The 14,450-nt window shown below is 41.4% G+C and overlaps 1 protein-coding gene across 1 annotated transcript in view; it reads left to right on the forward strand.

Annotated features, from left to right (window-relative positions):
• The window catches only part of alk (ALK receptor tyrosine kinase), a 359,720-nt gene that overhangs the window by 328,204 nt on the left and 17,066 nt on the right, over positions 1-14,450 (forward strand). Inside the window, exons 15-19 of the mRNA XM_053435382.1 lie at positions 6,308-6,449; positions 7,430-7,597; positions 8,798-8,896; positions 12,017-12,172; positions 13,234-13,347. Of these exons, the coding sequence (XP_053291357.1) occupies positions 6,308-6,449; positions 7,430-7,597; positions 8,798-8,896; positions 12,017-12,172; positions 13,234-13,347 (679 nt within the window). The remainder of the gene's footprint in view (positions 1-6,307; positions 6,450-7,429; positions 7,598-8,797; positions 8,897-12,016; positions 12,173-13,233; positions 13,348-14,450) is intronic.

Consider the following 14,450-nt stretch of genomic DNA (forward strand, 5'->3'; position numbering starts at 1 on the left):
CAAATGCATATCTGCTGTCTGTAAAGACGCTTAATGTTTTTCCTTCAGCTAAAATGCAAGCTCTGGTTAATGCATACAATTCAGCTGCTTGTGCTGAGAGTTGGCCTGGAAGGCGGGCACTTTCAATGATGTCATGGTTACTTACAACTGCATATCCAACCTCATTTTCTGCTGTGAGTGGATTCTTTCTGGCAGAACCGTCAACATACCATACATAGTCAGAGTTGGGAAGAGGTGTTTCCTGTAGATCTGCTCTTGGGCTGCAGACCTGTGTTATAGCTGCTAAACAGTTATGTGGCTCACCATCATCTATGGTGGGTAATAAGGTAGCAGGATTTAGTGTTGTACAGCGTTGAACTTTGACATTAGGCAGAGATAAAAGAATATTATTGTATCTCAGCCAGCGTGCTGGAGACAAATGAGAGGTTTTTTGTTCGAGCAGAATTGAAGATACCGAATGTGGTACTAACAATGTAACCTCTTGATATCCTACAATATCACGTGAGGCGATAATAGCTTTTTCTGCTGCGGCTACTGCTCTCAGACAGAGTGGCAGACCCAATGCCACACTGTCTAATTTAGAGGAGAAATATGCCACCGGTCGTTGTTTTCCTCCGTGTTCCTGCAACAGTACAGATGTCATGATGCCACCTTTTTCATCCACAGTTTGAGTAAATGGTCTGTTTTGATCTGGTAGTCCCAGTGTCGGTGTGGTAGTCAGAGTCTGTTTAAGTTGAGTAAATGCTGTGTTAGCGTCTGTCGTCCAGGTCAGGTTCTCGGTCGGTCTAAGTCCTTGGCCATGCATAATATACAAAAGTGGAGCCTCCATGGATGCATAATCACAGATCCACTGTCTACAGTAGCCTGTCATCCCTAAAAATGACATTAATTGTCTTTTGGTACGCGGTTTTGGAATCTTGAGGATAGCTTCCACTCGTTTTGAGCTCAATGTTTTACCGCTGCTAGAAATTTGGTGTCCTAGAAAAGTAACACTTTCCTGGACAAATTGCAGCTTAGCCAGGCTGGCCTTGTGGCCCCGGTCTGCAAGATATTTTAGCAATGCTACTGTGTCGACTTTACAGGCCTGTTTTGTTGGTGAACAAATCATCAAATCATCAACATATTGTATCAGCATGCTTCCCGCTGGTAATGCCAAGTCCTCAAGACTTGCATGTAAAACCTGTGAGTACACTGCAGGGGATTCCACAAAACCTTGGGGCATACGTGTGAACGTATATGATTTGCCCTGAAACGTGAAAGCAAACCAATACTGAGAGTCTGGATGAACTGGGACACTGAAAAATGCATTAGCCAAATCAACAACTGAGAACCACGTGCTTCCTGATGGAACTTGTGAAAGTATTGTGTTTGGATTGGGCACTATGGGTGCTCGTGCATGAACTGCTGCATTTACGGCCTGCAAATCTTGCACGAACCTCCATTCTGTTGGTTGATTTTCTGGCCTTATTTTTTTTACAGGAAAAATAGGTGTTCTTACTGGTGAGTGTGCACATGGAATGATGACTCCAGTTTTCAACAAGCTTTTAAATACTGGTGTTATCCCTGCTATTGCTTCTGGTTTGAGTGGATATTGTGTTTGACATGGACGGTATGTGCTCTTTGGTGTCACATGAAGAGGCTCAGTCCCTCTAACTAATCCCACATCATACTTATCGATAGCCCATAACTTTTTTGGCACTTCGTGTAACTCTGAGGAGTCAATGGTTAATTGAGCAAAATTTCCCCAACCCTTCTGTTTAAATTTAGCAGTTTGTGCTAAGTGCACAGTTCTTTTCCCCACAAATGTGCTCTGAAATGGGCATCTGTATGTTTGCATTTGGGGTGAATATTGAATTCCTTCTCCCCTATCCTCCCATGTACAATCTTGTGAACACCGAGCGACCCATTGTGTCAAACTTTCCCACTGCACATCATTTGCTTTCGCTAGAGACACATGTGGTGGTGAGTATTGTATAGTAAAGAATTTGGCTACTGCGGGGGTCAAGACAATAGTCAATGCGCACATACTATTATTGTAATACAACCAATCACTAGTAATAGAATCGCTTTCTCCATGTTCCTTGAACCAGTTTTGTTCAAACTCTATGTCTGGGCCTTCAGTAACTTTGGCTGTGCAATGTAAATCGGATGCTTGCATGAACATGTGTTGTGATGGCATGTGTGTGCGTGCTATATCGAGCGGATTTGAGGTTCTGGACCTAGGATCAGAGGGGAGTAACTCCCAGTCGTATATGTACAGTGGTTCATCATGTTCTAATCGTACATATTGACCTGAGATATCTGATGTTCTTGTGACTTTAACCCCTTCATTTGTACAGTGCAAAATCAAGCCAAAAGCACACATTAGATCTCTTGCTAGCAAATTTACAGGGCAACATTTGGAAAAAAGGAAAGAATGTCTTTTGTTTATATTCCCATCTGTTGTTTTTACAGGCAGTGGGGTGGTATATGATTCTTTTACTGTGGTGCCAGATGCCCCAACAGTGTGAATATATCTACCACTCAATTTTGGAGGATTTGGAAATTCAATTTGTTTTATAACCGAAATAGTAGCCCCAGAATCAACCAGAAATGTGATATTTTTCCCTGCTACCTGTAGAGTAATTTCAGGTAAAACGTCAGATCCACTTATTTTTGTCATATTAAACACTTTGTGTGTATGTGTGTGAGTAGTGTTTTGGGTGTTTTCACCTGGACCTGGATTCTCCTCTACCTCTGCCATTAGTCATGCCTCTTCTTGTCTGTAGCCTCTTGGATAAGTGACAGTGACATCATTTGAGGGTCGTGTGGATTCCCATTTTTTTGATCTGGTGCAGTCTCTTTCAAAGTGATCAAGTTGTCCACAATTCCAGCAGCCTTTGTTGCCAGGACCTGTATCGCGTGTTCGTCTACAGTCTCTCACCATGTGACCAGGTTCTCCACAATTCCAGCATCCTTTGTTGCCAAGATACTCCGTTTTGCGAAAGACTTTGGGCTGAGGTTTACGTCTGTTCCGAGCGGGATCAGAATGGCCTCTGTTTCTCCCTCTGTTTGCTTCCTCTAGGGCTTGGAGTTGTGCCATCTGGAGCCTGTCGGTCAGATGAATTTTATCTTGCTGTGTCTTTTTTTCTGAGGCATTCAGACTTTGCTCAGCATGTGTGGAATAGTCTTGGATGGATGACATGCGTCCTCTCTCCCAGCCTACGCATTGGTTGCGTACCTGGTGACTGATTTGCTTATCCATACCTTCTAAGAAACAGTTCTTTAGTTGTTGTTCATATGGTGTATCATTTTGTGGGTCTGCTGGTGGCATCATTCCGCTGTTTTCTTTGAAGACTTTCGTCAATCTGACCAGATAGTCCGTTACTGCCTCACCAGGCTGTTGTTTACAGTCTCTTATTGTTCCCCATCTCATCGTGGCTGGAAAAGTTGTTTTAATCCTTTCATATAGTCTCTCTACATGTCCACGATATGGAGCATCTGTTCCCCAGTCATAGCGCATGTCTTCCTCTGGCCAGTTTGCCTGTACTCTGCCCCATTTCAGTTTCATGCTATGGCGTAAGAGACTTCTGGTTTCTCTTAAATTTGGTCTGTACTGCTGTACAATTTGGGCAAGAACTTCAACAACTGCAGCCCCTCCTTGTGTTGATATGTCTGGCAGTTCACTGGAAATTGAGCGCATCTCCTCTGGTGTCCACGCTCTGTAGACATACATCACTGCATCGCCGTCTGATCTTGGATTTGGCACCTCAATCATCGGAAGATTGTGGACGTCGCGTGCTCTTGTTCTTGTGGATATGGGGCTGAGTTTGTGTTGTGCCGTCATGGTTGCAGCTGCCTCATCCAATTTCTGGTGATATGGGGGTGGTGCGGATGCTGCCCCTCCTGTTGCGGCCGACTGTCCTTGGATGTCTCGGTATGAGAGAGCAGGCTGTTGGTTGTGGCGACTTTGATGAGCGGCAGAGGCAGGGAGAAGATCCAGTTCTTTCTGTGAATGTGAGAGCTGGGGACATTGATTAGTTGCACCCCCCTCCCTGTTGCCCCCCTGTGTACTACATTGCTGTCTGTTCCTTTTCTCAGATTCGCTCCTCCATTTCATAAATGCTATCCAATTTATTTTGGTTTTACCCTTCATTTTCTCATATTTTTCCATTTTATTCTGTAGCGCCTGTATTTGATTTAAACTAAAACTACCATTGTCAGGAAATCCAAATTTCTCTACCCACACCAGAAGCTGTTTACAGGAGTCATCACCATATTTCTCACACATAAGTTTTTCACATCCCATTAGATCACACACTTCAGTAAAAGGTTTGCTATTAAGTTTCCCCATTTCGATAAATTTGCAGTTACTCACCTACCAGCACACAAAAATCAGATGACATTAATTGATATTATTCTTATTAATTCCTTTATCAATGGGTCATCACCCCTAAGTAATGTCACTCTACCTCACGCGTCACCCCGTGCTCTTCAATACTGTATCCTCCTTCAAAGAAAAATTTCAGATGCCGTATCGAACAATCTTCATTCCATAATCTCACAAGCAGCCTCTTCTCACCCTGGGAGTCGATTACGACTTGCCCTTCAGGAGAGGTAGACTTCGGGTCTTGGGCAATAATAATTAATAAAAAGAAAATCCCCTCACCGACTGCGCGCAGATTTAAACTTGGTCTTGAGAATGGTTTGAAGCGTGAATGAGTTAGGCATCCCGGACGAAGCCCCCAAATTGTCGTGGCAATTTCTACAATCCCACCATTAGCAAGGAGGAAACGAGACACAATTCTCTTACAGTATTGTCACACATTTAATGCTCGAGCATGGTACATACAACAGAGTTGAGTTTGTCATATGCACCCAGACAGATAACAGTGGTTGGTATTTATACATTTGGCTAACCCCACCCATTCAGGAGGGGGGGTGTTAAACAGTTGATGACACGGGAAAAGCAGCACTTCAAACATCTTCAAGCTCCTCCTAGAGAGGAACAAACTCATCGATCAGCCTCTTTGATATAAAGGAAGTAGGTGACCGATAACGTGTCCCCTGCTCTAAGACCCCTGGAGTGAATCCCCCGTGCTGTAAGGTCTTTGTTAGGTGAATCAGCATGGGTGAGAAAATCATTATAATATCAGTTGGTCGAGCAACATCCTGAATTCTCAAGGATACGTTTGCTCACAGTTGTAGACATCAAAGTACTTCCTCACATCAACCATTTGCCTGAATAGTAAATTACTCTCACACTGTGTCCGGGCTAATTAGATTACTGTGTCTGGACTAATTAGATTACTGTGTCTGGAGTAATCAGGCCAACACTTATGCAGTACAACAGGAAACGGCAACATCAAAGATACATTTGTTAGAGATACAATGATGATCAATCAAAGTATACATAAACATGATTATATTATGGTCACATGTTACATTTCCCTTACACCGGACAGATAACAAGTGGAGCAAGGTGCATAAAATCTCTGTGAGAAAAAGACACAACAATGATTCTGGCAACATGAGCCAACGTTTAGATACATTTGTCCAATACTATAGCTTCACATGAAGACAACTGTGGCCTGTGTGACTTGGTGAGATTCTGTTATTCCTTTTTAAGAGGACCACCCTGACTTGGTGACGGTATTGCAACCGTTAACTTTTTCAGCCATATCTGTAGAACGTACATTGGAGCAAAATGTGTCTACCAAAACCTGTGTGCACATGATTGATTGATTATTGACATGCAAACAGTTAAAAGACAATGCAGAAAATAAGCAGCCGTTTAAAAGACTCATAAAGTGCAATCAAGTGCCTGAGTTTAAATGATTTAAGTAATACAAAATAAAAACATCATCTGTCTCCAGAAAACACTAATTCCTAAACCCTGTAACATATCACTCACAATACTTGTATGATTTTCCAGTCAGAAAGTGTCTGTTACCTCAAGTAGGAGACATATTATGTTACAGGTTTTGGACGTACATATGTGTTCTCAGCTCACTGTATCGTTCAAGTACTTCATATTAGATATAAGAGAAAAGATAATATCATATGAAGCTCGAGAGCCCGGCCACCCGAGAGACTTGAGTTATGTTGGTTATATCTACTCTGATAAGTGAGCAGATAAACTGAACAACAGTCGTTAATAAACCTATATATTCCTCTAAAGGACGGATCTCCCCCCTTTTGCTTCATAAAGCGGAGATAAATATGAGTTATATCATCTCATATGAGTCCCCATGTTCCCCAAAGGTTGTTTTTTCCTCTAAAGATCTGATTCCTCTAAATATTTTAACTCTCAACAATAATGACCCAGGTGAACAAAGATGTGCACATCCCCCTCATCATCGCTGCTGGGGGAGGTGGCCGGGGATACAGCAGCCAATCAAAAACCCAGCTGGAGCAGATGGACTATGACCCCAGCCAGCCGGGACGCAATGGGAAGTCGAGCGCAGCAGGTACAATACCTCAGCTTTGATGTGTGTTGGTTCCATGTCTTTTTAGTTTGTGGCTGATTGTGTAGTGATTATGTTCACATCTAACTCTGTACACTCAGTGCATTGCGGTAAGTGTCTGAGATATTGACACCATGAAAGATAAGAGTTGAAAGCTAATACTCCACATTGCTGTAATGTATATGGTTTATCTTTCCCAGCTTAAAGATGAGAAGATGAGTGTTATATGTTCTCTTCTGCATGGATCCACAATCCAAAAACATGTTTACAGGAGGCCTGAGGTGGAAGTGTATGTGATGTCTAACGGTGCTGGCTTATCCAGAAGGTGTTTACTTCTGTCTTAATGTAGAAGTGCCAAAGACGTTCCTACTCTGTGTCCTAGTGTTTGTGATTTGGCAAAAAAGAACCTACTCATGATAATTCATATTGAGGACTTTGTCCTCTGTTGCTGCTGGACAGAAGTGGGGAACATTGCATCTTTGCACGCTTCAGGCTCAATTATTCATGTGCTCGGAGTTGACGATCGGCCCAGAAAACATAAGATATTGATTCTTAGATCTTCACAAAGCCCAAGGTTTACTTTTGAGGAAACTTGTGAATGAAAAATGTAATATTCAGCACGTCCATCCGTCTTTTCAATTGTTTGTCTGGCTCAGGCTTCAAACAAGAAGGAGGAACACAGGAGGGGGGGTAGGAATTTGGCTGGTGCTCAGGAATACGGGAGGGATTTGTTTGAACTTCATTAGCTGTAACTTTAATCTTGAGTGAGCAGATCTCTTTAGGTTTGTATAATCTCTGCTAATACGGGATATTGGGATGTTGTGTAATGCGCGTGGGTGCCTGATATCTCAGCATCTTTTGACCCACTTAAGAACTGTCTCCCTCGCTCGCTGTCTCTGTCTTCTCCCTTTATCACAAACACACTGCGATTCACAACCATAGCCTTTTACTTCACATTGTTTCAAATGTGTGTCTGCTGACAGGTGGAGGCGGAGGTTGGAATGATAGCACTCCTGTCACTCAGGGTGGCCGACCACTGGTGCTGGGAGGCCAGGGAGGGCAAGCCTGTCAAAAGTACTGGCAGACCCGTGGGGGCTTCGGTGGCGGCGGTGGCGGCTGCATGTCCGGTGGGGGCGGTGGAGGCTTCAGAGGTTAGTCCAAGAGATTTCCAAGGTTTCTCTGAAATGTCCGGAAAAAAGGTTTAATGAATAAATCATCTTGGGCTATCAAGTATGGCATGAGCGTTCATCTAATGGTGTCAATACTGGATGTGACAGGGTGACAAGTGTCAGGTCCTCTCTCTGTAACGGCTCAATCCACTGTTGACCTCTCTGGATGTGGCCCTAAAACATTTCAACACTACATTTCAACCTGATGCCAATAGGGCTGGGCAGTAAACCAATATCAACAATTAGTGCAATATTATTTTTATTAATATTTATTTAAATGTGGTTGTCATTGTCTTCCCATAAAGAAGAGATTCAAACCAAAACCTTTCCTCAGGTCTTTAAATAATAAAAAAAACAATAAAATAAAATGTATTATTTATCATGTCAACTGACAGGAATTTTTTTATCTTGGTGTAATTGTTGGCCATAACATTAAGAGCTTACAGAACGGCTCTGGTTTTAGAAATTAATTTCCCACTCATTTTCTTAATTGATGTTTCAGTTAAAAAAATAACATGTCAAGCCTGGAACCATGCCGACCAGCTATGATATGTATTTTAACCATAAAACATTTGATTCAGAGCAAAAAAGTGAGCAAAAAAGTGAGTTGGGGAATTATGCATCCCATAAACCATCGCAAGTGACCCCTTTTCAATGATTTCCTGTGCTTCCTCTTAAGCACATACAATTTGTTCACAATCTCCTTGTACTTAACATACCCAATTAAGCTCTGTGATTGTTTTGTGAAATATACTCTGATGGTCCTCAGGAGAGAAGGGGATAATTACTGTAATACACAATAGTACACACAAGGCATGAATAGAAACACATCCACATTAGAAGAAACATAAATAACACAAACAAATGGTGGTAAGCATAATGCAGATTACTGTTACTACTGTTATAGAAAAAAGGGGTTTATATGTATATATATTATATATAAAAAATACAAAATAAAAAAAAAAATGATTGTGATTGATGAGAGCTGTAGACGGCCTGTGTGAACAGTATCGCCCTCTGTCTGGATGATGTGTTGAATGAGCTCTTAAAGGATTTTGGCTTGGTGTATTCGCCCAGTGGCTACTAGGACTAACTCCAACCACTCTGAGAATAAGATGTACTTATAATGGATTATTTGGTGTAAGTATGACACTGAGCCTCTGTGTTTGTCCCTGTTTTTAGGTGGTAACACGTCCATAGGTAACAACCCCAAACATGATGGTGATGATGGTACTTCTTTTCTGGGTCCAGAAGGAGAGTCCTTCCTCTATCCTCTGAAAGGTAATGTGAAGGATTCCTGGCTATTTTCAAAAAATTCAACAACTCAGCAGTCAGCACATGCAGTCAGCACATTTGTATTCAGCAGTTGATCCTTTTGTAGTGTTTGCAGGTGAGAGTTAATGTGTTTGTACTTAGAAAATGATGGGAAAAACTGCTTTTCAATTGACATGTTGAATTAGTTTTTGTGGTGGAGCATCAGGTTTGCCTTCAATAGTAAATAAATAGATTGGTATGATGAGAATACGTTTCTTACTCTGTGACATCAAAACAGGACGTGGACTGGAGTTTTACCTTCCACCCAAAGGCTATAGAACAGATTATTTGTATTGATTATCATGCCTCCGTACACAGAGCAGGAAGTGAAAAGAGAATTCGTCGAGTGTAAACCTGCTGACCCATCCAACATTTAAACTTCCCGGCTACTCAAAACAGGGACTGAAATTTCAGCTGTCGTGATAAGACATACATCATTCACTTGCCTCTTCACCGAGCTCCATTGAGAAATAAGAAAAGAGGGAAATGGCAAATAGGAACTGAAGTGCTTTTTAAAATTGTCTTTTATTGGACCCTAGTAAATTTCAGAGCCATCTCCTTCTACCATTGAGCTTTAGAAGGACGATGCTGTTGAGAAACACAGCGGTTCTCTCGATAGCCACAGTCCTCGCATTTATCATCAATCTTTCTTCATTTTCTCTGGGGGAGAAAGGCGCAGAATGAAGTCCAGCAAAATAAGAGAAATTAGTTTTTTTCAAATGTTACAAAATTATTCAGTTTGTAAATTACACATTTTCCCAATTCCTCTCTATTAATAAACTATACAGTGCCTTTCGAAACGATTTAGATACAAATAATCAGAATCATCCAATAAAGGTTTTATATTCCTTGTTTCATATTCAAAAGAAACAGGAGAAAAAAGGAGAAATCTGTGGTATTCATGAAAAAAAAAAGAGAGAAAAGAGCAGGATGATTTATAACCGGTGCATCACCAAGCAACCCTGAATCACTATCATAACACACAGGAGGGTATATTGTGTTGTAATATCTGTAATTTGTTAACTTAAAAGAATATCATCAGTGTAAAGGTCAGGTTATTTCCTTCTCAGCTTGAACTGCACAGACAGGAACACAAGCTTGAGAAAAGAAAGCGCGGCTGGACAACCCTGCTGTGTTCTTTGAAAGGGCAGAAAAAAAAGATAAGATTACTCCATTGATATTGAGAGGGGCAACCGGTTTGAAATACTATGGGCTAATCCACTGAATACAGGCTTGAGGAAGACGAACACAGTGATCCAATCATACAGCCATCACTATATGCTGGTAGGAACAGGAGGAAACCTGCATGTTATTACAGGCCAGGATGTCTTCAATGGCTCTCACTTGATCCTTTTTTATCAAAGAGAAATCGCAGTATAGGGGAAGAAAATGTTCTCACCTGAAAAAATATTGTTTGTTAAGCTCCGACAGATTAACATTTGTCTCCCGGAAAATACATTGATATCATTAAACAAAGGCAACAAGTGAAGAAATATTAGTCCAATTTTTTCGAGAAGCCATGCTGCATGTTTAGATCCATGATACAGAGCATGGTCTTGACATCAGTATGCAGTCACCGTCTGCACTCGACACATTTGTATTCCTCCTTCGAAACCTCTCAAGTGTTTCGAGGTTAGATTTATGTATTTGCACTTATAAAGCTGATAACAGAATGATGAGAGAAAATAGATTCTGCAGATGAGTGCATTTGCTTTGCTTACTAAACAGTACAAGCATTCACAGCCGGCCCATAACTAATTCATGTCAGACTGATTTGTCCCTGCTTGCTGTGGTTTACAATTAAAGTGCTTTCTTTAAAAATCTAAATAAAGGATAGGATGTTGTAAAATCTGTTTCAAATAATTTGTGGCAGTCTCAGCAGCTGTGCCGTGGAGAACAGAGAGGCTGCAGGTTTTGTTCCGGCCCAAGAAATTGACAGATAGTTCGACCGATTAACGCACCTCCAGTCACAATCTGTGAATTTAACTTGTACAAGGCTCATATGAAAATGTGCAGGTTTCACTACCCTCCATACAACATGATAAACCAGCTATGACTCATTTCATCTCCTAGAGTTTGGACTTGCCGGGTAAAGCTGTTCATGAAATTAAATCGCGCTGCTGATGAAACCGAACGCACAGACGAAGACAAGTGAGCTGTGAACACTTACACTGCGGCAGTAAACCCCGTTGAGCATGAATAGAATTCTAATGTTCAACCCGGACTCTTCAGACCAAAGCAGTACCAAACACCTGAATAAATTGTTTGAGCGGCATAACCCCTTTGATATGATTTAAGAAAAAACACTGAAGTCCAGTGATTTACAGTAATGACTGTATTTTCTTTAAACGAGTGCAGTGCCTGCTTTAACCTGCCTGTTTGGAATGGGCTGATTTACTTGGTCTGTGGTAATGTTGGTTGCGGCTTTTTCTTTCTGAATCTGTAAAAGGGACCTGCCGTACTTTAGCCGCAGCAAGTAAAGGTCAGCTGCTGGACTCAGTCCACAGAACCCTGAAGCTGCACCACTGCTGCTGCACAAAGAGCTGTCCACTTGTTTATTCAAAGTTCGGAACATAGAACCCCGAACTGGAGAATCAGTTGTTGTGAAGCTGCTGTTATTGTGTTCGACTACTGGTGATGAGTCCCAGCAGCCAATGCTACAGAGCGCTAGTTGTCTGTTTATTCAAAGGTTATTAATATTGAACATATCGCGTGTCCAAATTCAAAGCTGCATTTGCTTAGGCCAACAATACCAAGCGTGGGGAAGACAAGATGAAAAGTTCTCCTTTACGCCCTCTTATGTGGCAGCAAAGCTCTATTTGATGGCATGAGTCCAAGGTGTGGACAGAAGTATTTCCAGTTATCTGGATCACTTTGTAACTTTGTCCAATGTGTGCTTGGTGATAGCAGCGAAAACCTCCTCAGTCTTTAATTGGCCTCTTTTGTAGATTTTTTTTATTGTCTTGTCACTGAACTTTAGCTAATTTTAATGGGACACATCCTGTTTAGTCAAACCCTGTTTATTCTTTGGAAACTTTTCTTGTGACCCCTGTGTGTGTTTGCATGTGTGTGTGCGTGTTCCTAAAGCTATGGAGGGGGACGGTGAGGTGATCATCAGTCCGGTGGAGAACTGCAGCCACTGTGAAAGCGGTGAATGCCATAAGACCAATGACAACATTGAGTGCTACTGTGACGATGACCTCATCTTGGCACCAGACGGAGTCTCCTGCATCAACGCTACAGGTTGGGCATACTTTTATATTGTATGAGTAATGTCTACCTCTCTCTGGTCCACACAAATATGTGAACCTGAATTAAAAACGAAGGGATGAGTTAAGCTGCATGCAATTATACCTGTAATAGACTATGACTCAGTGAATAAAGAATTAATCTACAAAAGTAATTAAGCCTGGGAGGTTCTGTACTTTATTGAATCTTTATCTGAGGAAAAGTCTTTCATTAGTGCCTTAATCACTCATAATAATTAGCAATGTGCAGGATGAGCTAACCTGTTGAATGGAGGTGGATAAACCTAGAGGAGTGTTAACTGGTGTTTTCTGTGATTTGTAAGCATCTATATCTGAGCTGCTGTCAGATAAAAGCTTTTTATCTCAGGTCAAGGATTTAGGACAAAAAGTTTCACCTGGATATTCATAGAGACACTCTAGCACAGATGTAGAATTCATCTCATTATGGTTTCAATGAAAGTTCATGTCGTTATGACTTTGCCCATCAGACCATGTCAACCTTGACTAAAACTCCTATTCCACACGAGTGTTGTGTCGTCCTCTGTGAAGATTGTGGACAAAGCCCCTGAGGATGTGGAATAGCCTCCTCAAATTCGTTATCTCAGATGAGTAATGAATATATAAATAAAGATCTGAAGTGAATTCTTACGGCGTAATGTCATTTTATAATGTGAAGCAAATAACGGGGCTATTACCATCTCAATATTATCTTAATGACCTAGAGTGTCTCGGTGCACTATGATTTACAAATCTGGGCTCAGTGATGACAAGCAATAGATAATTCTGTGATGCCGGGTCATAAAAGGTCACAGTCTCAATATGGTCTGTGTCTGTGAAGCTGATCTGCTCCTCAGCCTCGACAAGTGGAATGAGATCACCTCTCCTCACTGAGAAAAAGGAATTGTCATGCACAAGCTGTCGCTGTTCCTGAGCTCTGTTGTGTCATCGCTCTCACATCATTAATTAAGTTGGGGATCACAGTGGAGAAGTGAATGTTAATGCTCCTCCGGGGGGAGATAACAACTGTGCGACGCTGTTGTTTCCCTTGTCTTGCAGTGGTGTCCCTGCTGCCTCCCCAGCCGTCTCTCTCCCACCTGGCACTGGGTCTGTCTGTTGGCACCTCGGCCCTCATCGCCGCGCTGCTGCTGGCCGTGTCCGGAGTCATGATAAGTAAGTGCTGTCACACGTCAGTCACTGACTCTATGGAATTAGGACATAATATGGTCATTAGTCATGCATGGTATGGATGCTAAAAGGTTTTTCTGGTATGACGGAGTATTCGGGTCATACTGAAGAAAAATGAAGAAAGTCGTACTTGAGAAGAAAGTCATATTATCATGAGAATAAAATCCTAATTTAAAGATTTAAAAAATTCCTCTTGAGCTAACATTTTTAAACAATCTCATTTATTGTTTTTTCATTCCTTGAGATAACTACGAACCTCCTTTGAATATCCTACAGATGCGTCCAACAATAGCCTCGCAATCGACCACTACCAAACATTTCCTCACCCATAAAAGAGGCCGTTTCCTCCAAGTCTGTGTTGTTCTTTCTTTACGCCAGACAAGTTTCTTCCACAATCCTTCCTGATACTTGTGATGCTGAAGAGACAAAAGATAGAATACTTTACTTGTAAAACCTAAGCCTAAATAAGTATATCTTAACAAAATGATCCACACTACAAACACAATCAACCAAGCATAGTGTGGGGACCAGGGGCAGAAGTCCACACTGTCACTGTGACAGACTTTTAATGAAACATGTGATTACCAGAGCTGCTTCTAGACATACGTGCAGTAATGTCACATTTAAATGTTGACATTACTTTTAGTTATAAGATAAACCTCAAACCATTAACAGTCTTTGTTGAGATTGCACTCAATAGAGTAGAACCCTATAGGGAACCAGTATATAGACCTATACCATACATATACTTATTTTCATTTAACAGCTGTCAAAAGCATGTGTGCAATAACCTGCTCTTAGTAAATACTGTTTAGTTAAATTTAATTTGGCTGCGATTTCCCCCTTTTTTGCATTCAAGGTTAAACTAATGGATAATAAATAGAATTCACTGATGAATGAATGCATACTCACAGAGTGAAATAAACCACCATACTGGTGTCAGTGAGGAAGATGTGCACATGAGTGTTGATAAGAGGGTGGCAGTGGAAATGCTGAAAGTAATTTGTGTTTCTCCTGCCTTCAGTGGCAGTGATTTGGTTGTATATTTTTCAGATAAGTGTTGTTTGCTCAACATCTTTCTCACTAAA

Source organism: Pleuronectes platessa, chromosome 11, assembly GCF_947347685.1.
Source record: "Pleuronectes platessa chromosome 11, fPlePla1.1, whole genome shotgun sequence".
Lineage (NCBI taxonomy): Eukaryota > Metazoa > Chordata > Actinopteri > Pleuronectiformes > Pleuronectidae > Pleuronectes > Pleuronectes platessa.